Raw genomic sequence first — 24,247 nt, 5'->3', positions numbered from 1 at the left:
CTTGACTAAAATTAATGTCAATATTTTCAATTCATTAGAAAATCTGGTTTTTAATGTTAATTAAGATGTGTCTTAGAGACATGTAGATTATATTCATATTCATTCATGCAATTCCGAGCACATTCATTAAATGTCTTATGTTTGGAGGCATTGTGGTAAGGACTGTGAGGCAGTTGTTCTCAAGCTTATTGGGAATAATTATTATTTAGTGTGCTTGTTAAATATAAATACGTGGATTCTACCCATGGTAATGTTAATTCAGCAATTTGGGATGGGATTCTACAATCTGCATTTTAAACAAGCACAGTGATAATTCTGATGGAAGTTGTATACTCTGTGATCAAAAAATAGTTATGTGTATGGAGTTCCCATTGTGGCTCAGCAGTAATGAACCTGACTAGTGTCCATGAGGATGTGTGTTCAATCTCTGGCCCCGTTTAGTGGCTTAAGGATCCAGCATTGCCATGAGCTGCAGTGTAGATCAGATGCAGCTTGGATCTGGCGTTGCTGTGGCTATGGTGTAGGGTGGCAGCTGCAGCTCCAATTCGACCGCTACCCTAGGAACTTCCATATGCCACAGGTGCAGCCCTCCTCATCCCCCCCCCAAAAAAAAGTCATGTGATCTATGGGAAAGATAAAAAGGCACTGGCCGACTTGCCCTTAAGATCGTACAATCTATGATAGCTAATACAACTTATAACTCTACTCCTGAGTAAACCCCAGGAACTAATAATGGTTTTGGTGCTTGCTATGAGAAATGAAATCAGACTTTTGAAATCTATGTCTGGTAAAGGTAGAGGATGTTGAAGAAGTGTTTGACTGTATCTTAGAAAATTAATTCAAATATTCCAAATCTAGGAGGACCTGAAATTAATACAGTGAAAGAAAGAGACAGAGAATTTGTCTTCTAAGAACCAATAACATCTGATATCTTAGCATTGCCAGTCCCATTTGCTCTTTATGATATATGTATATATGTATGTACGTGTGGTTTTCATTGTCTTGCCTCAACTTTCCCCAGTCCTGTGCTGATGGCTCCATGGAAGACCCAAGCCCAAAAGTTCCAGCAATCAGTCCTCAGATAGGTAGTTCTAAATGGTGGTTTCATCAATACTCAGGGCTTCAAATCAATCCATCTGGACCAGACACAATGCCAAATTAAAAACTCAGTAGTTCCAGAGCTGATCTCTTAGAATATTTCTCATCCAAAAACTAGCCGTTTCCTTTTGCTGTCTGTTCTATACGCCCAAGCATAAATAGCTTATCTCTTCTAATTTCCTATGTGATTATTCTCCTCTGGGATTTGGGAGACAATGGTAAAAGAGGCATTAACCTGAAGAGTAGACTATACATCTAGATAGAGACTTATAAGGATTTCACCCCACCCTGAAAACAAGGAGGAAAGTTTTAATTGGTTTTCAGATAGTAATTTTGTTTTGATTCTAACTTTATACCATTAACATGAGCTGTATCAGACAGGGGCCTGTCAACAAAACAGGAAGCATACTAGATCTTTAAGAGATAAATAATACCAAATATTAGTACATAGATATTTAAATTTTAGTGAGGCAAAAAGAGGGTGTTGAAGACTGAAGATATTAGTAACTATGGGGAGTAGCACCTCTTCATAGGGTTGAAGGAAAGAAAGAGATAGGATATCTGGAACCTAGGGATTGAAAGAGAAATTTACTTCTCAGGATGGACAAGGGAGTATAGAACTTCCTGGATGATGCTCAGACCTCCACGGGTACCACATTGCTGGGTCAGATAATCCATGGAAGCAAAGTTAGCTGGCACAGTTCCCTTCAAGGAATATAGCACAGTTGCTACTGTAAGTGCTAAAAGTGTCTGGGGTTGGGGGGGGGGGACTGATACAGTGCTATTGATGTAATCTTTTTTTTTTTTTTTTTTTTTTTTGCTTTTGCTTTTTAGGGCCATGCCTGTGGCATATGGGAGTTCCCAGGCTAAGGGTCAAATTGAAGCCACAGCTGCTGGCCTACACCACAGCTATACCAACACAGGATCTGAGCCACATCTGCAACCTACACCATAGCTCATGACAACACTGGATCCTTAACTCACTGAGCGAGGCCAGGGATCATATTTATATCCTCATGGGTAGTAGTCAAGTTCACAACACTTGAGTCACAATGGGAAACTCCCTATTAATGCAATCCTGATGAAAACAGAAAGGAAGTATTTTCCCTTCTCCCCTCTTTTGAGCTCCTTTTAGTATCTCCACTGGCAGGAAAATAACAGTACACTGACTGGCAAAGTAATCTAGGAAATATATAGACCTCACATCGTTTGGGAATTTAGTTGAGAGTTTGGGAATTGAAGTTTTTATAATCGCAAAACTATTTTAAAAGGGTTACCTGGAGTTGACACAACAGGTGAGTAACCAGCAAAATAGCCATAGCAATCTCTTAATTTCTTAATGCATATGTCTTAAGAAAGATTGCACAATTAAATACCTCCCCTCATTTCACTGTCATGAGAGAGACAACAAAAGTGTTTAATTTGATCAAAAGCACCGGGGTGTCCTGAGAAGTGAAATTGGCTGTCTGAAATGACAAATAACTAAAAGCCATTGTTCCATTATTCATAAACTCTCAACACTGAAATGACCTCTTCTCCTTAGAATACCAGTTCTCTGCCTAGTGGGACTGCATGGTGGCTTGAGGTACCATATCTCAGCAAAGAACCAGACTGTCAGTTTAAAAATATTACTTCAACAGCAGGACAGAGATGGGAAAAAATAGAGGCAAAGAGACCAGTGTGACATTATAGAAACAGTTCAGGTGAGATGCTAAGGATCTGAGTTAAGAAAGTAGCAATGGGGGAGTTCCCACTGTGATTCAGGGGGTTAAGACCCTATGCAGTCTCCATGAGAACACTGGTTCAATCCCTGGCCTCGCTCAGTGGGTTAAGGATCCAGCATTGCCGCGAGCTGTGGTGCAGATTGTAGATGCAGCTCGGATCTGGTGTTCTGTGGCTGTGGTGTAGGTCAGCAGCTACAGCTCTGATTTGACCCCTAGCCAGAGAACTTCATTTGCCCTAGCTGCAGCCTTAAGAAGAAAAAAAAAAAAAAAAAAAAAAAAAAAAAAAGGAGCAATGGGAATGGGAAAGAGAGAATGTATCTCAGAGAAGGTTAGCAGGTAAAGAAAATGGACCTTGCTAAAAGTGAGGAGTAGAGGAAGTGAGGGTCCCAGGGTAACTCCATGGTTTCTGGCTTCGGAGGATAATAAATGGTTGTATATCAACCCAAAAAGGAAAAACTAAAATGCAGCTTGCGGAGACAATATGACACATTTTCTTTTGGACTTGTTGATTGCACACTATAAATCTACTGTTGCCTGAACATCACTGGAGCTTGTTAGATGACTTGTGCGTTGGGCCTTGAATCTATGTATTTGCCTTTAGAGTCTTCTGCAGCTGAGTAAATTAGTATTTCCTATACAACAGTGTCCAAACTGCTAATGAGGGTAACTATATGGGCTTCAATGTTATAATGAATTTTTATATGTTTCGTTACATGTATGTATTTCTCCATTGCCATGCTAATTTCTTTCCTCCTTCCCTCTTCAAAAAAAGAGGTGTTTCAGGAAGCTCAAACACATTATAATATTTGAAAAGTTTTTGCTTTTGTCAATATTGTATCTGAAATGAATTTCATCCTGCTATCCATCTATCTTTGATCTCTGTGGAAACTCAGGTTAGATATAACTTTCAGGATGGTATCCTTGGCTAAAATCCATAGAATTTATCATTCTCCCTTTATGCTCCCTCTATACTTCATATTAATCCATTTTTAAATTTTAGACATTTATTTTAATGTATTTGTTTATATAGCTATCTTTCTTCTAGACTTAGTACATTCAGTGTATGAAGGTAACATACAGGTATTTAAGGACATAACCACTAGAAATGGTAAGGTGATTTCCTACTAACAAAATATTACTTGTCATAAATACTGATACTTCTGTTTTATGGTTGCACCTCAAGCCTATGGTGCACCTCTAGCCCACCTCCTGGGCTAGAGGTCAAATCAGAGCTGCAGCTGCAGCCTATGCCACAGCCACAGCAACACCAGATTCAAGCTGCATCCATGACCCATGATGCAGCTTGCCACAACACCTGATCCTTAACCCACTGAGCCAGGCCAGAGATTGAACTTGCATCCTCAGAGACAATGTCAGGCCCTCAACCCACTGAGCTACAATGGGAACTCCTTAACAAAATATTATTAATTAGATATATAATGTGATACTTAAAATCAGCCTAGTAATAAAATAGGAAAAGGGGGGGGGAAGGCAATTCACAAAAGAGGAAACATAAAATGACCAACAAACAAAAAGTAATGATTTTTACCAGTAATCAGTGAAAACATGACCAAAAAGGATGCCCTCAGCTTGACTAAACTTTAAACAGTTTTCTTGGTGACTATAAGTCCTTGACCTCCCTTTTCTTAAAGAATATATTTTAGAAAATTTGCTCCTGTAAATTCTTTCTCAGCCCCTTTGAGATGTAAATATCTTTTCCTCTTGCCAGTTTTACAACCCAGGACTGTCTTTCTCAAGGAGAGGGAGACATCTCTTTCAAATATAATTTTCAGGAATGACAGGACCTCAATCTCTCAGTCTCTGTGAGGGGGTAGGAGCCTAACTTTGATAAGAAGACCTAAGCGCACTAACCCACCATCACCCTAATCTGTCTCACCTTCTGTTTCAGCAGAGTTGAGTTCAGTCTGTTTCCCATGTTGCAACAGTCTTGACTTCTATTACAAGAGTCTGGAATAAAGACCTCCTTATCTGTTTAATTCTTTCTGGTGCAATTGTTCTTTAACACACACAAATATACTTTTTACCAATTGCATCTAAAAGTTGGAAAAGACAGCCCACAGAATGGGAGAAAATCTTTGCAAATGATGCAACAGACAAGGGCCTAATCTCCAAAATAGACAAATAGCTCATACAACTCAACAACAACAGAAAAACAAACAACTCAATTGAAAAATGGGCAGCAGACCTAAGTAAATATTTCTCCAAAGAAGACATATGCTTAGCCAGTAGGAACACTAAAAAAAAAAAAAAACTCAATATCACTGATATTAGAGAAATTCAAATCAAAACTACATTTAGGCACCACCTCACACTACTCAGGATGGCTGTCATTAACAAGACAGCAAGTAACAAATGCTGGAAAGGGTGTGGAGAAAAGGGAACCCTCCTTCACTCTTGGTGGGAATGTAAATTGATATAACCTCCATGGGAAACAGTATGTAGGTTCCTCAGTAAACTAAGTATAGAGCTACCATATAATCCAGCAATCCCACTCCTGGGCCTATATCCAGACAAAACACTCATTCGAAAAGATAATGCACCCTTATGTCCATCACAGCACTCTTCACAATAGCCAAGACATGGAAATGTCCATCGGCAGATGAATGGATTAAGAAGACATGGTACATATACACAATGTACTACTACTCAGCCATAAAATAGAACAAAATAATGCCATTTGCAGCAACATGGATGCAACTGGAGATTCTCATTCTAAATGAAGTAAGTTAGAAAGAGAAAGACAAACACCATATGATATCACTTATATGTGGAATCTAAAATATGGCATGAACAAACCTTATCTACAAAACAGAAACAGAACCGCAGACAGAGAACAGATTCTCAGTTGTCAGGGTAGTTGGGGAGGGATTGGGATGGATGGGGAGTTTGGGGTTGGAACATGCAAACTATTGCATTTAGAATGGATAAGCAACTGGGTCCTACTGTACAGCACAGGGAACTATGTCCAATCTCTTGGGTTAGAACATGAAGTAAGACAGTATGAAAAAAACAATGTATATATATGTATGACGGGGTCTCTGCTGCACAGCAGAAATGGATGAGAACATTGTAAATCAATTATACCTTAATACAAATTTTTTAAAAATACATAAAAGTTGGCAAAATTAAAAAGTTTGAATATGTGATTTTGGCAAAAAGCAAAAAAAAAAAAAAACAGTTTACCTTAAGTTTTTGTGTAACTATAAATTGATACAATAATTTTGAAGATCCATTGTACTACCAGATGCAACTTAAATGTGTAAAGATGGTTGCTTGTAGCATTGTTTATAATCATCAAATTTGGAAATACTAGACAATACATTACAGCATATTCATACCTCAATTAAAATGAATAAAATCTATTTCATCAGCAGAAAAACTATTGGTGACATAAATTTGAAAAACCTATATGTGTGTGAGGTGTGCATGTGTCAAAGAACCGGACCACAAAGAAAAAAACAGCATCACTGTACTCTGAGATCATCTTAAATTGTTTTATATTCTTAAATGATTTAAAAATTTTGGAAAAGTAGTGGTATAGTGGTAGTATAACTTGGAAACTCCCAAATGTTTACATTGAAGAATCAAACAGTAAAATCAAAATCATATAAATGCCACTTACAACCCAACACATGAACTATCCTCATGAGCCTCAATATACAAATGAGTAAGGACAAACTACTAACAGCCACAAAGCCTCCATGCTAGCATCTCCTGCAAAGCCTCCATGCTAGCAGGAGAAAGCAGCAGAGGAAAACCCGGCAAGTTACAGATTTGGAAACCAAAGAATGCAAAATAGCCGACAAGTGTTCACTGGAAATGAATCTGAAAACAGCAGAGACTTGGGAGACGTTTCTCTCACTTATAATAGTGGGAGAGTATAAGACCCTGACTTACCATTCTACTTCCTTACACAGTAGAAAAATTGCTAGAGGAGGAATTAAGAATTAATGGGATATGGACAATGGAGCCTTAGGAAGGAGAAGAAATGGATACATGTAGGGGAGGAACAGAACCAGAATATCTCACAAAACAAGCCACGATCTAGTTTTTCCAATACTACATGAAAACAACAGGACTAGCAACTCAGTAAATTTAGAAAATCTATCTGAAAAAAGCCTCCTCCTAAAATTTTAGGAAATTTAAATTTACATAAAAATAAGCAACAGGAAAGGACTGACATCAAATCGTATACAAAGTTACCTATTCTGCTATTATCTCTACAGTGAAAGCACACTGGAAAATCAGACCAAACACACAACTTCAAAAGGAGCTAAAAGATAGCAAGAAAAGGACACAAGTCACCAAATAATAAGTTAGAATGAGAAATAAAGTTAGAGATTTCCAAAAAAGAAGAAAAGGAAAAAAAAATTATTTTAAAAGAAACAAAATCTAGAAGCAGTGTAACAGCAAAGAAACATCACTAGTAATACTATAAGAGAAACAGAAAATGAAAAGAAAGTTGATTTTAAAAATCAAAAATAAAAACAGAAAAAAGATATTGGAGAATATACTGAAAATAAACAAATTCAATTCAGCAAATAGGTAATAGGTGTCTCTGAAGAAGAAAATCAGAACAAGGGAAGAGAACAATTAGTTAAACTGTAATTTAGCAAAAGTCTGCTAAAAATATTTGGTTACTTATTTTCAAAGGATACCATGTTACTGAGAGTATCAATTCAGAATTACCCAGAAAGCTATATTCTAGTAAAATGACTGTACTTAAAGAAAGGAAAACAAATCACTGGGCACTGAGAGGGTTTAAAAGAAAAAAGAATATGCAACTTGTAAAGGGAATAAAATAGAATATAGCTTTTGCCAGCAGTGCTTTCCGCCAGAATAGAAATCAGGGTATATTGAAGAAATACAAGGAAAGAAACCGTGAGCCAACATTCTTTTATCCCACAAAACCAACGTTCATGTAAAGGGGGCACAGACTCTTATCAGCAAGTAAAACCTTATAAAATATTATAGAAACGTACTAGGGAAACCTTGACATAAAAACTAGCAGTGAAAAATAAATATACAGTGAGTGGAAGAATAAATGAGAATTAAGGGGCAGATATAGTAGGTGACCTAAATATATCTCTATACATCTATATAATATTGATATAGTTTCTTGCCAAGGAAAAAATATATATCCATAGGGCTGTTTGATATACATTAATATCATTAATAAAATGTGCAAAAAATGTAACTGATTTCAGTAATCATAATTGGTAAGCATAGTTTAAGTATTATTATGATAATGTGGTACACCTGAAGTGAAATAAAGCAAATGAATAATTATGAGATGTTTATTTCTACAATGACCTGTGTCTTTGAGGATTGTGGCTTGTTCCCAGACAGTGATTGTGAAAGCCAGCTCTTAATGAAACAAATCAAGGGTCATGTAAAAATGACTAATTCTATAGACTGAGACTGGGATACCTTGTTATCCTATATAGCAACAAAACTAGCAAAGACTTCAAGAATCATGTCAAAAAGACTCCAGAACCAAATTGAAGAAGTGCCAATTGGCAAAATGTGGGACAATCTGGACATCTATAAGAATTACAAATGTTTTTGAAACTGAATTTATAATGATGTTTCAAAATATTAAAGGGATTGTTCACCTTCTAAGAAAGACAAGGAGAGCACTAATTCATTTCTTGAAACTGGTTAAACAAAAACTCAAGAACCTGTTCTGCCTTCCTTGAAGTTTATAACCAGAATAGGCAAGTGGACCAGTGAAGCTGACCTCTGTCCAGAGAGCATCTCAAAGAAGAAAAATATTTATGTAGGAGAGAAAAAAGACTATGAATATGAAAGAAATTTCAGATGAGGAAGTATATGAGGAATTTCATATACATATGGCAAAAAAGTACAATTAAATGCATTAGTAATAGGAATTAAATAGAATAAAATATGTTCCACTTTTATCCTTTGGACAGATATACAAAAGTAGTGGGAATGGAAAAGAAAGTTTTTGCAAATTGAGGAACAATATAAACTCTTAGTTGTTGCTGGTGAGAATGTAAATCAACCCAATCACTTTGTCAACCAGCTTTGCATTTCCTGTTAAAGCTTAATACCTGCATGCTCTGCCTTGTGACATGGTCACGCTACACTTAGGTATATTCTGCAGAGGCTCTTATGCCTGTGCATCAGGAGACATGGTCAAGATGGCTTATATTCACAATATTCAAAAACTGAAATCAACTTCAATATCCATTAACAATAAAATAAAGAAGTAGCTATGTATATCCATTCATACCTGGAATATTATATTTTGGTAAAAATGGATGATTAGGTCTATACCTCAACAATGTAACATTTAACCAAAAGGAGGACACCATGTAACAACAAAGACTATGTGATTCCATTTATAATAAAATGCAAACCCTAGCAAAACCCAGCAAGATATTGTTTATAAATACACAGATTTGTGGTTAAAATTCTAAAGGAAGAAAAAAGGAAATGATTTTTACATAATTTATGATTATTATAAACCCTCAGAGTGGGCTGTATTCAGAGAGGCATGGAAAGATTCTATTCTTGGATTGGGAAGATGGGTAGATATAAATTTATTTTATTATTTTCCTTAAACTGTGTGTTTTGATATATGTGTGTAGCTATATTCGTATCTCTATTTCCATCTCTACACATTCATCTTTATCTCTACATTATTGTTATGATTTCACCGAGTTTATGGAAGAATCCTCTCTTTCTGGCTAGTTCATGTAAGTATTTAAGAAAACCTTTTTACATATTTCATTGAACTGCATTTTGATTCAGTGGGTGGGCATGGGCAGGCACTTTTGTGATGCTATCTATAGTTGAAGTTGTTTAATCCTCACAAGGATGCTTCTTAGAGTATAAGTTTTGTTATTACACCCATCCTAAGGAAACACTTGTGCAAGGTAAGTGGCAAGTTACTTATGCAAAGTATGTGTTTGTAAGTTTCTTCTCTTAGCTAGTTCACTGTACTGCTAGTAAAAGTAACTGCATACTCAAATAAAATGACCACCCAGAAATACTTTAGTTTCTTTTTACCTGCCAAATTAAGTACAAACTCCTCACTCTTGAACCCTAAATCGCTGTAACATTTTTAATCCATTTTAGACTTCCAATATTTTTCAAGAAATTTGAATAAATTTGTTCCTCTATAAGCATGCTCCTTATTGCCTCTCCCTACCCATTCTGTCATCACTCATGGAATTTGCACTTCACAGAGTCCCTTCCCTGGAGTCAATTGCTAAAGCCAAATAATGTGTCTATTCTGTCAAATGCCACTTTCTCATAAACATTGCAGTGGAATGCTACTTTTCCCAGGTTGCTCTTCCCCTCTTTCTTCTAAAAAGCATTTTCTGATTGCCTCATTTGGATACTCTCTCTCTTTGTTTACATAAAATTTTGATTTATCTCAGGGGAATTTGCAAAATATTTCTTTAGTGTTCATCACAATCTGGAGGAGCTGACAAGGGTGAAATATTTTTTCTGCGATACCAGAAGCACTGTATCAGAATGAAGTCTTCTTGAAGCATGTGTAACTTGAAGCTCTCAGACCCTGAGAAAAGATGGAAGTTCTTTCTCTTTGGTGTGGGAAAGAAAACTCAAGGCTAAAAACAAGTCAAACTGAGGAGTTCCCGTTGTGGCTCAGTGGTTAATGACTCCGACTAGGAACCATGAAGTTGCAGGTTCAATCCCTGGCCTGGCTCAGTGGGTTAAGGATCCAGTGTTGCCATGAGATGTGGTGTAGCTTGCAGATGTGGCTGGGATCTCTCGTTGCTGTGGCTGTGGAGCAGACCGACAACTACGGCTCCGATTAGACCTCTAGCCTGGGAACCTCCATATGCCACAGGAGCAGCCCTAGAAAAGGCAAAAAGACAAAAATAAATAAATAAATAAATAAATAATAAAAGGAGAAAAAAATAAAAAATAAAAACAGTCAAACTGAGACTGATACCAAAAGTCATACAGGATAAGCCACCATTGCCAGCCTTATTGTTATACTCCCTAATGGTCCATTCCTATGATCCTTCCTCATAATGCTAATTTATAAATGTAGATAGTGTTTTATAAGAGTTCAGTGTGCTTTAAGAGATTAATTTTAGAGATACTAATAAATAAAGGGTATATAAGCAAGTGCATACATTTCTGTTTCTCATAGTTTGGTCCTTAGACCAGCAGCAACATCCTTAGCTGGGAATATGTGAGGAATGTTCCATGCAAGAACTTCTATATCATATTTGTATTCATAACAAGAGCCCCACACAGTTTGTATAACAACAGAGTGCGAGAACTTCTGAGCTCAGATCACATGCTCTGTCAGTTAATTACGTAGTGAGATGAGCACTTAACTGGTCACACAGCTATATGAAAATACTCTTTCTGCATAGTTAGAAGTATGAAAGTCATTAAAGAGATAAAAATATACCTAACTTGTTTCTACATGATGCATTTTATCAATTAACACTGACTAAAGGGGAATATAGCAATTTCAATAATCATTCTGTTTATTTGCAACAGAATGGTATAAAAATAGACCTGGATATGGTTATATATGTATATGGTTTCCAGCTATATTGACAGCCATATGACTTTGGGTCATGATCAAATTTATCTGAGGATATTGTCTTAAATTTTAATTTTTTATGTTTCCCTATTGATCACAAGTCATACTTAGCATTGTGCTAGTCAATGGAGACCATATATATTTATGTTCCCTGGTGTGGTATAGATTTAGTTGTGAGATTTGCAGACTAGCTGGTTTATCTAGAATGCATGCTAGGCAGTTCCCTAAGCTTTAATTAATAGGTCTCCCCTCCTCACCTCAGTGATTTAACATCAATTCAGTGTCTCAGCCAAAACAATGAAAATCATTCCTTAGGCATTCAAGGACAAACCCTTTTATTTCAATTCTATTATTTAAATCCATAACTGTGATATATATAGCTTTTCAAGAGAATGAGAGATGACTCTGGATGATTCATTAGGTACCCAGATTCCATTACACAGTCTTGTTAACAAAATACCAAGCAGTCAGGATTAGTCTCATTTATTTAGAAATCAAAATGGAAATGTATAATCAGAATAATATTCATAATGGTCACATATTAAACTATATTCATCTTAGATATAGATTTCATCTCTCTTTAGTATAATTTTCATCAGGAGTGTTAAAAACTGTGGTAGATGGTAATTTCAAAGTGTTTGCAATGGAGTTCCCCTTGTGGCTCAGAGGATCAAGAACCTGACCAGTATCCATGAGGATGTGGGTTCAATCCCTGACCTCGCTCAGTAGGTTAAGGGATCTGGCATTGCCCAAGCTGTGGTGTGAGTCACAGATAAGGCTCAGATCTGGTGTTGCTGTGGCTGTGGTGAAGGCTGGCAGCTGCAGCTTTGATTTGACCCCTAGCCTGGGAACCTCCATATGCCACACATGCGGCCCTAAAAAGACCAAAAAAAATTTAAAAAAAAAAATCTAAGTGTTGACAACTCTGAACATTGAACAGGATTGTGAATTTCTCTATGGTTTTACCAGTACTCTTCAGTAAGAGACACTTGTAAAATGTACATCAAAGAGTACAGTCATTACTCAAGATTACTTTCACTGTGTCGCAAAGGTTTGAGTCTAAGTCCCCTGATAAAGACGATTTATTTTTAGCTTAACCAAATAAACAAATGATAGCTATTTAGTTATGTTCAATACAGTTCCTTATATTTGGGATAATTAATTAAGGGGCTATTTATCAACATTTTGCAGAGTAAACTGAATACATTTTATTGTAACAGAATTGAATGAAACAAATTTTAGAAATAATACACATACTTTTAATATACATATTTGGAACTGTTAATGTAAACAAATCTAACATGCTTACAATATCTGTTTTATATAATTTATATCGGAAAGAAGAATCAACGCAATCATATGCAGTATTATTAAATGATTTGTACAAAGTGAATAACTACATAGTTTCAGGAGTTCTGGGAAAAAATAAAGATTGTATTACCTAAAGAAAATGCCGCTTGTAATATTTTTTTTGAGGTTTCCCTTAACCTCCATTTCTAGTTGAGATTTTGAAATAAAGGTGATTCATGGTAAAAATAAGTTTGAGGAAGCCAAGAATTTTCACTCACTTTACAATCCTGCATTACTAAATAAATCAGCACCCTTTATTCTTCAGTAGCTAACAAAATATTTTCACTTCACCAGCATATGGAATACATGACTCTCTTCAAGGTCACTGTTGGCACTGTGCTGTAGATGCATTTGTTAGTTACTAAGTGACAAATCTAGAGAACAATATAAACAATGATCCTACTTATTTTAGGCTATGGAAGATCAACCCAAAATTCTTTCTAGATCTAGTCACTTAAAACTCCAATATATTATCCTTTTATTACGAGATAAATCTCATTTAAGTTGAATACTTTCTGTTCTCTTAAGTTTACCTCTTGATATAACTCATAGGAGAAAGCTTTATAGCTGGACGGGGCTATCAATGGCAGGGCAACATATTATTGTTGTTATTATAATGCAGTAAGCAGTCTATGGAACAGAAAATAGTTGAGAATATAGCTATAAAAGTTTTGAGTTCTGCCTTCCTTAAACATTTAGAATTTGCAATGATGAGCAGAACGTGTCAAAGAGAAGAGGATGATGAGAGGAATCTAATGGTAACAGACACTTCTCAGGAAAGACTTTAAATGGCTGAATGAAAAGTGATTCGGGAGAGCCTGGGGTACAGAATGCCGCACTGGGACCCTATCATGACTGTTCCACCAAAGCATGTTGACAGCACAACCAAGGAAAAAGTCATTTGAACACGTACTGAACAATCTCTGTTGTCATGTACAGGTTTTCAGTTAAGCTATTTTTAAAACAGCTAAAGATGCTACATTACATTGTATGAGTAATGATGGATATGACAACAGACAGAGATGAATTATCTCAGACAGTCTGAAGTCTTAAAATCACCCTACACTGAACATGTGGTATCTGAATCAATTTGAGAGCAAATTAATTTTGTCCTAGATTATCACTGTGAATTTGATCATGGGTTATATACTCTTTGTTTTTGTTAAAAGCAAAGTTTTTGTAACTTCAATTATTCACTTATTAATTCAGTTATTGCAATGTCAACATCACAGAAGAATTGCAAGCCATGCTACTGCAGATTTTCAAACTACACAAGGAATAGTTTTGCTCCAATCTGTTTTTAGTGGCATCTTTTTTTCTTTCTTTCTTTTTTTTTTTTTTAACCAATTGAAACTACTAGAACTTGGGGATATTTGAATAGTCAAATAGTTGAAAAAAGTATTGATGGTAGCGAGAACAGTTTTTCCATGCATGGCTGCAAGAACAGAACTTAGTCTTTTTCACTATTGTTTAAAATCTCCCCTCACTTAGATAGTTTGAAAGGATGGCAAGTGTCAGGGATGAGGGGAAATTAAAAGTTCAAAGCCATTCCAATCCTGCTATTGCGTCATCAATGAAATATCCATACCTACGTATATGAGCCAAATTCAATCAAATAAAAGCATAGAAAAATGTTTCTATCACATTAGGATTTTTTTAACCAGTCTACTAAAAGAAGAATGCATTTTCAGTGTCCTAGGAGTGAACACTATATAGAATATAGATGGATGTTTTTATTAGAATGATATCAGTTAACATTTAACAGCAGATATGCTATAAAGAAAGAGTTTTAAGAGCTAAATATTTGTAAATCATGTGATACCACCAATGACAAAAACAAAATGATACTCAAAAGGAATATAAATATTTTGGCGGTAAAACTCTGTACGTTAAAACACATAGACCCCTCTTGCCTGAAATAAACATTACCCAAAACAGAACAGAAAATCAGTTCAAGCGATGATAGTAAGATATTTATCAACTTTGAGCATTTGCATAAATGGGGCAAAATCATTAAATTTACAAGACACAATATCAGTACTGTTCCTTGTAACTATACATAGCTATAAACACATGCATATACCGCTATTTTTAATCAGACATTTTTGAGGAGATGAGTGAACCATGTTCTACTTGTATTTTATAAAGGATAAGCATCAGCGTAAGGAAGAAATAATCGTGAGTTTCAAATTCCTAACAAGAATGACCCCCGGTAAACTTGCTAGAGTACAATATTTTTTAAGTCCTTAAGACCATCTAAAACTATGTGTTAACATGCTTTAGCGATATTATCAAACCAGTCAAACACAGGTAAACTATTGTAGTATTTTATAAAAATAGAAATGTGACCTATACTTTGCTACTTTCCTTGTTCCTCTTTATTTCAGCATGCCATCAACAGGGGTTCCTACCACTTATTAAAAATTGAAAGGCCACAGCTATAAACTCTTAGAAACATGATAGGCAACCATTTACAGCAGGTGTGGAGTTTTTTAATGTTTGCCTGGAGTTGCTGAAAAACATCTATACCTTAAATCTCCCCAAATCTGATGGATAGTTGCCTGTACCATACCTGTCCATTTCAGTAGTAATTGAAAACAGCAATTTAAAGTAAAAAATTCATTCTTGCCATTCTGACAAGTATGGTTTTGTGAGACGACTATTAGGAGTTGAATATCCTCCACAGCCTCTACTTCTCTTGTGAAATAAGACAAAAAGAGTTATCTATTAATACCCACAGTAAGTTGTTGAGCTTACAAACAACTTTGGGAGTGAAAAAATCCCTGTAAAAATGCTAATTCTACACATACACAATTTATAGATAAATTTTTAACCTAAACTATTTTTATAATAATTTTTATGCCTTAAAACCTTGCTAATATTCAAATGGCAAGGAAATCACGGTGTATATAAATATTCGAGATCAAAAGAAAATGAAAGATTATTTAATATTGTCCTAATAAATAAGTAGCATAATTCTAAAACACAGTGGAAGGCATTTTAACTCTTAGCAGAAATATTTTTTTCTAATGAAAATCTTTTCTTTCTCATTTTTTTTTTTTTGGCCTAAACAGCAAAAGATAAAAGGATAGAAGAAATCAAGCTGGTAAATGATATTAACACCAATAACAAGAACAAATATCCTTATTGCTCCTACATGAGTAGAAGGTATTTAATTTTCACTAAGAAATTGTGTTAATGCATCAAGGAATTTGGTGGTCCTTTGTTCAGTTGCTACTCCAGTGTACTAAATCCCATCTATTTACTTTCTATGTTGACATTATTACTGTCCCTAACAAGAAAACATGTCTTTATATTAATTGTCTTGACTTTGTACTTCTTTTGGCTTTGATTCTTTGGCCAATATATTTGCCTTACAAAATAAGAGACTAGAAGCAAGGGGGCATTGATGCTTGAAGCACTTGTAGTGTTCTAAATTTACTATGAGAGGACTGAAAGGTAAATGAATTCTTCTCCCACCAAAGTCACGCAAGGACATTTCTAATGGCCCCAAGCAGCCCTTGGTGATTTAGAGGGAGACTGTCAGGTCACCCTTCAGGTAGGGCTGCGTAGGTCCAGATTGCTTCCTTTTGCTATGAGTTAAATGCATAGCTGAAAGCTGCCCTTCACATTTCTTTCTCAGCTGATAAATTTGGTTGTCTTGCCCATGTGATGGGATACATGTACATAACAATGAAGGGCTTATAGTCATCATTTTGTATGTGTAGTCAAGGAAAGGGAATTCATTTTGCAATTTTTGGGGTTGTTATTTGGCAGTTCTATCGTCTGTGATAGTGAGCAATCCAGCAAAATACTGGAAAGTTTTCAAACTCATGCAATCAAAACAATGTGAATGACTGATAAGGGTTTTTTGTTTTTGTTTTTGTTTTCAAAAGATTCAATTCATAAGAGTGAAATCCAAGGAGTTTCTCATTATAACTAACCATCTATTTGAACAATTTCTTTGCCATTTGACTATGATGAAAATCAAATAAAATCAATTACCTTGTATTAATAGCATGATAATAAAATTGCAGAACTTTAATAATTAGTAGGGCTCACCCATCCTTGTCTCACAGGTCTTACCAATATGCGTTTAATATATACTATATACTAGTTATTTCATATACTAACATACTAGTTATTTCATACCCCAAAGATTATCTCCCTTTAAGACTATTAAATCTCAGAACAGATGACCATTCACCAGTTCATAGAGAAATGTCATTTTCATTTAAAGTCATTAGTTAAAAAGGAAAAAGAGCCATTAGTTAAAAAAAAGAATGCAGGTCCTGAGTAACTAAAAATAGGCTTATTTTCATTTCCAATTCCTCCTGCCTGTTTCTGAATTCACTGTCATTATCTCTTTATATTCATAATAATAATTTCCTTAATTGTATTTCAAAGTCAATCTGTTAGAGGTGGTGTTAGAGTCATACACTTACAGTCTGTGATTTTTAGTGTCCTCTTGACTTCTCCGCTTCCGGATCCCCCACAGCCGTCTTCGTCGTCACAGTCCCCGCTGATCTGCTCAGCCGCGCCACCACCACTGCCCGTGTGACGTTCCCACTTACTGGGTTTGGGTGACCTCCCCTGTAACAACTAAATATGGATACCGAAAACCTTAATTAATAGCGAATTCAAATCATCCAAGGAAGCTATCCAAAAACATGTAGCTAATAGAATTATGTCCTTAAATGTATCCTCTGTTTCCATGCAGACACCTTACTAAAGCAAGTGTGCAAGAAAGATAAAAACTGCTGAAATAATAATAAATAATGGACAAGGGAGTTCCCGTCATGGCACAGCAGAAACAATCCAACTAAGAACCATGAGGTTGTGGGTTCGATCCTTAGCCTTGCTCAGTGTGTTGAGGATCTGACGTTGCCATGAGCTGTGGTGTGGGTCACAGATGCGGCTAGGATCCCACATTGCTGTGGATGTGTTGTAGGCCGGCAGCTGTAGCTCCAATGCAACCCCTAACCTGGGAATCTCCATATGCCCTGGGTGCAGCCCTAAAAAAAACAAAAGGCAATAATAATAATGGCCAAGGCCTTACAGGTATAAAGAGTTACAGTCTGCATATTAGCTATGTGATACAGCTTTGAATAAACCTTTGGAAAGTGAATGATACCAGGTTTTCTTACTCTTGGATACTCTGGTTAGAGAAAATTCTGTTTCTGACTCAAAGATTCTAAAACCAAAATTATGGGGAGTTCCTGTTGTGGCTCAGTGGTTAAGGAATCCAACTAGGAACCATGAGGTTGGGGTTCGATCCCTGGCCTTGCTCAGTGGGTTAAGGATCCAGCGTTGCCATGAGCTGTGGTGCAGGATGCAGACGTGGCTCAGAACCCGCGTTGCTGTGGCTCTGGCATAGGCCGGCTTCTACAGCTCCGATTCAACCCCTAGCCTGGGAACCTCCATATGCCATGGGAGCAGCCCTGGAAAAGGCAAAAAGACAAAAATAAATAAATAAATGAAACCAAACTTATGGTATCAAGAGGAGGGGGAGGGATAAGTTAGGAGGTTGGTATTAACATATACACACTACTACATTAAAATAAGAAGTAGCAAGAACCTACTGTATAGCACAGGAAAATCTACTCAATACCGTGCAATAACTTATACGGGAAAAGAATCTGAGAAAGAATCGGTATATGTATACATATAACTGTTTCACTTTGCTGTACACCTGAAACTAACACAACATTTGTCAGTCAACTATACTCCAATAAAATTTAAAAAGAGAGAGAGAGAATCCTCTGCTTCAGAATACACGGTGTTTAAGCAGGGTAAATCAAACTCCAAATACAACATAGTATTAGTATAATGGCTGATAATACCATACTGTTTTGCAAACCAATGGCCCAACATTTCTCCAAAAGAAAAGCACTATTATTCCAGAAAAGATTCAGTCAAAAGAATGTAGAAGTTCAGACATATACATGTATAATTTTGTTTAAACTTTCTTGTATCAAATACAAAGTCCAATGCACATGGCACAGAACTGAACCTTGGAACAAAAGACTTGGGTCACTTATGAAATTTAACCAACTTCTTGACCTTGGTTCTCAATTATTTCATTTACTTTTATGAGCAAAATCTGTGAAATAGTCATTTTCGCCTACAGCACGGGAGTGCTGGTAATATTCCTGAATAATATTGGAAATATCCGAGTTCTTTTTCAAAAAGATGATGTTATGAATAACAGAAAATTTCACTTAAAGCTAAAACTGAGTAAAATGACCCAATATGCGACATTGGCCTCTCTAAGGCAGTTTCAGAGGACACGTGACCCAGCAGGAACACAAGCGGGTACTGCCATATTATGAATGAAATATATCGTGACTGAACAGTTAATGCACATACAAATTTTCAGGGTGCTTTATAAAAGTACTAGGGTTGTCATGTCTATTGATTAGCAGATGATAAGCAAACACACGACTCAAGAATAGCATTTTATATTGAAAATGATAGAGCAAAATAAACAGTGCATGTAAGAGATATTTAGCATCTAAGAACACTAACAGTAAGCAACTGAACACGGAGAACTGGTAAACTTTCAAAATTGAAATTACGTTGCAAATTCTGAAGTGTTCCATTTCCTTAAATTTATTTTCCCTAATCAGAATGAAATGTTAAAATAATTTGACAATAATTTAAAATTCTGATCAGAATTTATTTCTATTACCCAGCATTGCCCAAGTGTTAATAGAGGTTAACTTTTGAAAGGCTTCTTTCACAGCCATATGAATTTTGGATTATGTTTAACAAAGCTTCTTATTGTCTTTAATGCACAGATATGTATGCTACTTCCTGTAGGAGGTATGGCAGTGGGGAAATACAAACATGTAACAAAGCATACAAAAATTCAAAAATCTGAAAAATGAAGGGTAAAATAAATTGCGTATTTTATACAAAAAATATTAGGAGTTCCCACTGTGGCACCGCAGGTTAAGAATCCGACGGCAGGAGTTCCTTTCATGGCTCAGGGGTTAATGAAACTGACTAGGATCCATGAGGATGCAGGTTCAATCCCTGGCCTTGCTCAGTGGGTTAAAGATCCGGCATTGCTGTGAGTTGGTATAGGTTGCGGAGGCAGCTCGGATTCCCATGTGGCTATGGCTGTGGCTATGGCGTAGGCCAGCAGCTGTAGCACTGATTTGACCCCTAGCCTAGGAACTTCCATATGCCACAGGTGGGGCCCTTAAAAAAAAAAAAAAAAAAAAAAAAAAAAAGAGAATCTGACTGCAGTGGCTCTGGTCACTGCTGAGACATTGGTTTGATTCCTGGCCAGGCGCATTGAGTTAAGGGCTCTGTGTAAAGTTCACAGCTGAGGCTCAGATTCAATCCCTGCCCCAGGAACTTCCATATGCCACAGTTGCAGCCAAAAAAATTAAATATAGGACTCAGAGGCCCAAGAGACTCAGGTTCTGACCTATATCATATATTAAGAATGGGACATTGGGCAAATTTCTGAATAACTCAGCTCTTTCATACCTAAAATCAGGATAATAATATACCTGAGTCATTCTTATTATGAGAAAAAATATATCAAGTATACTGCATTATGTTGGCATAGTAAGCTTAATATATTTTGGGAGTTCCCATCATGACTCAGCGGAAAAAATGTGACTAGTATCCATGAGGATGCATGTTCCATCTTTGGCCTCACTCAGTGGGTCAGGATCTGGTGTTCCCATGAGCTATGCTATAGGTCATAGACATAGCTCAGGTCCTGTGTTGCTATGGCTGTGGCGTAGGCCAGCGACTACAGCTCAGATTCAAATCCCTAGCCTGGGAAACTCCATATGCTGCAGGTGTGGCCCTAAAAAAAAAACCAAAAAATTAACATATTTTGAAAATTATCTTTGTTATTATTTATTCTATTGCAATATTGGTTAAACACTCCAGGACCTGTTAACTGAAAATTTAGTTGATAAAGAATTCAATTACATGACTTAGACTAAAAATTTTCAGAGTACTATCTGACAAGTACAATGAAAGCCAAAATTGCTGATGATGTGTTTTTCCATTTGCCTCTAGCACTTTTGCCCAACATTTTCCCGTTTTGACTTACTTTCCCAACTTACTTTCCCAATACGTTCTTCCACTATTTTATTGAGACCTTGGTCAGAACAAGAGGGAATTTCATGAATAGTACCAACAATATTTAAGTCATGAAGATCCTATCCAATAAATTTGAACTCAAAAATGCCAACAGAAAGATAGCACATATAAAACATTTTCTGTTTTAGGTAACTGGTTTCGGTTAAAAGTGATTAAATGCATTAGCTATCAGATAAGTTGGAATTGGGCTCTCAATCCTACAACTGAATTCTACAAGTCATCTGGATGATCCTGGAAGAGAATTCTATTTTAGGGCCTCCAAACTGAGTCAAGCTTGGCTGACAAATTGACCTCAGTTTTTTAAGACTCTGAACCAAGAAAGCCAAGCAGTGAGTCCACCTGGACTTCTGAACTTTGAAACTTCGAGGTCATAAATAGATATAATTTTAAACTGCTAATTCAGTAGTTATTGTTTATATAGAAAGAGAAAAAAAATATACTCCCTAACTCCCTAACTCCTAAATATGGCACATTTATTTCTTGGTGATCTTTTTGTTTTGTCTCTTTGATTTCTGGGAACCCATCCTCACATATTCCTCAGAAAAAAGGGGTCAACATTTCCATAATTTACCACCATACCGAGAAGATAGAACACTTGGAAACAAGATCTCAGATTTCACCTTTTGCTACTTTGCAGTTTCTCTGCCTCTTCACAGTCCTTCTCACTGTTTTCCAAGAGTCTGGACAAGAGACCTAATCACTCTTTCCCAAATATATACATGATTCCATTTGATCCATGCATCCATGTGCCCATAACCCCGTCTTTCTCCAGTAGAGTCAACATCTCCGTCTCCTCTGCAAGAAGAGTCCACTTTATATATGTTCATTTTCTTACTGCTCAATCATCACACATCCACAAAATTTATTTTCATTCTCACAAATATAATAATACTTAATTTGTGAAAATTCCCCATAAACGATTAAACAAAAACAATGAGCTTTTAACAGTTCTTTATGCAAAATTCCACTTCTTTTGGACTCAACTATTCTTCTTTCTTGTTTGATCTTCGTTCTCCTCACACTTCCAAAACAAGGAAAATAAATGTTTCAGTGAATAACAGAAATCCTCTGTTCCTTCTTTTTCGGTCTCTTTCTGGGAACCCATCCTAACAGATTGTGTTCTCACCTATATCCAAATTACAGACAAGTCTTTTTTTTTTTGTCTTTTTGCTATTTCTTTGGGCCGCTTCCACGGCATATGGAGGTTCCCAGGCTAGGTTCCCACCGGCCTACGCCAGAGCCACAGCAACACGGGATCCGAGCCGCGTCTGCAACCTACACCACAGTTCACAGCAATGCTGGATCGTTAACCTGCTGAGCGGGGGCAGGGACCGAACCCACAACCTCATGGTTCCTAGTCGGATTCGTTAACCACTGCGCCATGACGGGAGCTCCTTATAGGCAAGTCTTTATCTGCAGCCTTTGCTACTCTTTAGTTCACCACTAAGCAGCAGATGGATATGCAATGTGCTCTACGACTTGGTGTCTTACAATAGAATTGTTCATCTACACTATTCATGTATCATTACAATTTATCTCCCCAACTCCCTCCTCATAAGGGACATTGGTCTCTTCTGCCTACTACCACCATATTAGTTTCGTCAAATCAATACTTTCATAACGTCGGTTCTCTGCCTTAGTGTTTGTTGTTTTTTTTTTTTGTCAGTTTTTAGTGTCAAAACTTCCTGGTTTCCAACATGGTTCCAGCAGAGAAATTCAATCTAGACTGATGAGCCATAGAAAAACATGCTGGGGTAAAAGGTTTGGGAAATTCATACTATGGCCCCTTCTTGAGATCTATGGGCTAAAGGCTCCTGGGGAATCTGACGGTTAATCCCCTGGTTCAGTTGACATTCACCTTTCACTTTCCAAAGTAACATAAGCAAATTAGCCCCTCCGCTCACTCAACAGCCATTGACATAGTTTTGGAAATGAGCCTAGGAAAGAAAAAGTTCTAATTTAGCCTCCAGTCAAGGTTCCACAAAATAGACAGTTTTAAAAAAATTATATCTAAAACAGGTCCCCATCAACACCCAAATTCTGCTGTAGAGTAGTTTGTTTTTCTCACAGAAATAACTTGAATTTATATGTCTATAATTTTGTTCATGCTGTTTCATACTCTCCTCTTTATCATTATTATTGTTATAAACAGCAGGGCCTGATATCACTAACCTAATTATGTCTTTGAAGCCGGGAACTCATATAGGAGCAAAAATGTCTGCCCTTCATCCTCACACTGCCTTGGCTTTGAGTTTTGCCCAAATGTAAAGATGATGGCATTTTGCACACTTGAACCGACTCCCCTGTCATGGAGGGTAGAAAGTCGATCAATACATACATATTTATGGAACAGAGAAAAGGGCATGATTTTGAGCTTCAGCCACACATTAATTGTGTGCCTTTAAGGAAATCACTTAAGCCCATTCAAACTCAATTTATTCTATTGCATACTAAAGCAAGGGAAAGCACTTTATATGCTATAAAGCACTATACTCATTCACAGTGTTCTGTGCAAGACACTGCATCCATACAACTGAGATGCCTATGAAGTAAGGGCAAAGTGAGAAAAAAATTCAACAACTTCGAGGGTGCTCTTTTTTTTTCCTCAATGCCATTCAATTTGTGCAGTCAGCTGATCAGCTGAAAATAGTCAGTTTTGATGACTGATGCTTCCTGCTTATGTTTAATTGGTTTAGGAAGCTCATCAGGGATGCTATCTTGGAGGATGAATTTGGTCAGTAGAATATCTGATGACTCTGAGGCAAATGTGTTTCTTTCAGCTGGTGAATTAATCTCTCAATAGACTCAATTTGCTTTTTACTAACTGTCTGGCAATATCCCATAGTTGCAATAGCCTTTCAGACGCTTACAATAAAATCTGGCTATAGATGGCTCATATACACATGTTTGCTGTGAAAGAGAAATATATTCATCACATTCAACAACTTCCAAACGTGAGAGCAACAGAATGTGCTTCAAAATCCAATATGTAACAACATATCGCTAAAATATTCCTTCCATTCTTTTACAATCATTTAAACAGACATACAAGTAAACATGTGTTTAGAACACACTAGTTATCACATATGTAAGTCTTGTCATCTTTTCAAATATGGACATGATGAAATATGCTGTTTCACAATTTTGTATTATTGACGGGTATATATGTTGCTAAAAACTTAAATGTTGATAGAAAAATTTCAAACTGGAAATCTGAAGGGTAGAAAAAATTGTACTTTCAAGTCATCATTAATAAAATGTCTCTAAAGAATACATTTCAAGTATAGACAAAAGATTCTCTATGTATAAATACAGGCAAATATATACATGTGTATGAATTTAATTTTGTTATAAAGCAATTGGTATC

General features: G+C 36.4%; 1 protein-coding gene across 5 annotated transcripts in view; it reads right to left on the bottom strand.

The window, feature by feature from the left end:
* Positions 1-24,247, bottom strand: part of GPC5 (glypican 5) — a 1,359,194-nt gene that overhangs the window by 681,655 nt on the left and 653,292 nt on the right. For 3 of the 5 annotated variants that reach the window (XM_021065368.2, XM_084982488.1, XM_021065370.2), the window contains one exon: positions 17,196-17,352. In XM_021065368.2, the coding sequence (XP_020921027.2) occupies positions 17,196-17,352 (157 nt within the window). Of the gene's footprint in view, positions 1-16,709; positions 17,353-24,247 lie in introns of those variants that run through there. The other 2 variants (XR_014820113.1, XM_084982487.1) reach the window with 1 other exon arrangement.

Source organism: Sus scrofa, chromosome 11, assembly GCF_054392235.1.
Source record: "Sus scrofa isolate SSC_HxYL_T2T_F1_AM1 chromosome 11, Sscrofa_HxYL_maternal_Yorkshire_Landrace_v2.0, whole genome shotgun sequence".
Classification (NCBI taxonomy): Eukaryota; Metazoa; Chordata; class Mammalia; order Artiodactyla; family Suidae; genus Sus; species Sus scrofa.
The sequence above is the reverse complement of the archived record's forward strand: the minus strand, read 5'-3'. Positions and strand labels throughout refer to the sequence as shown.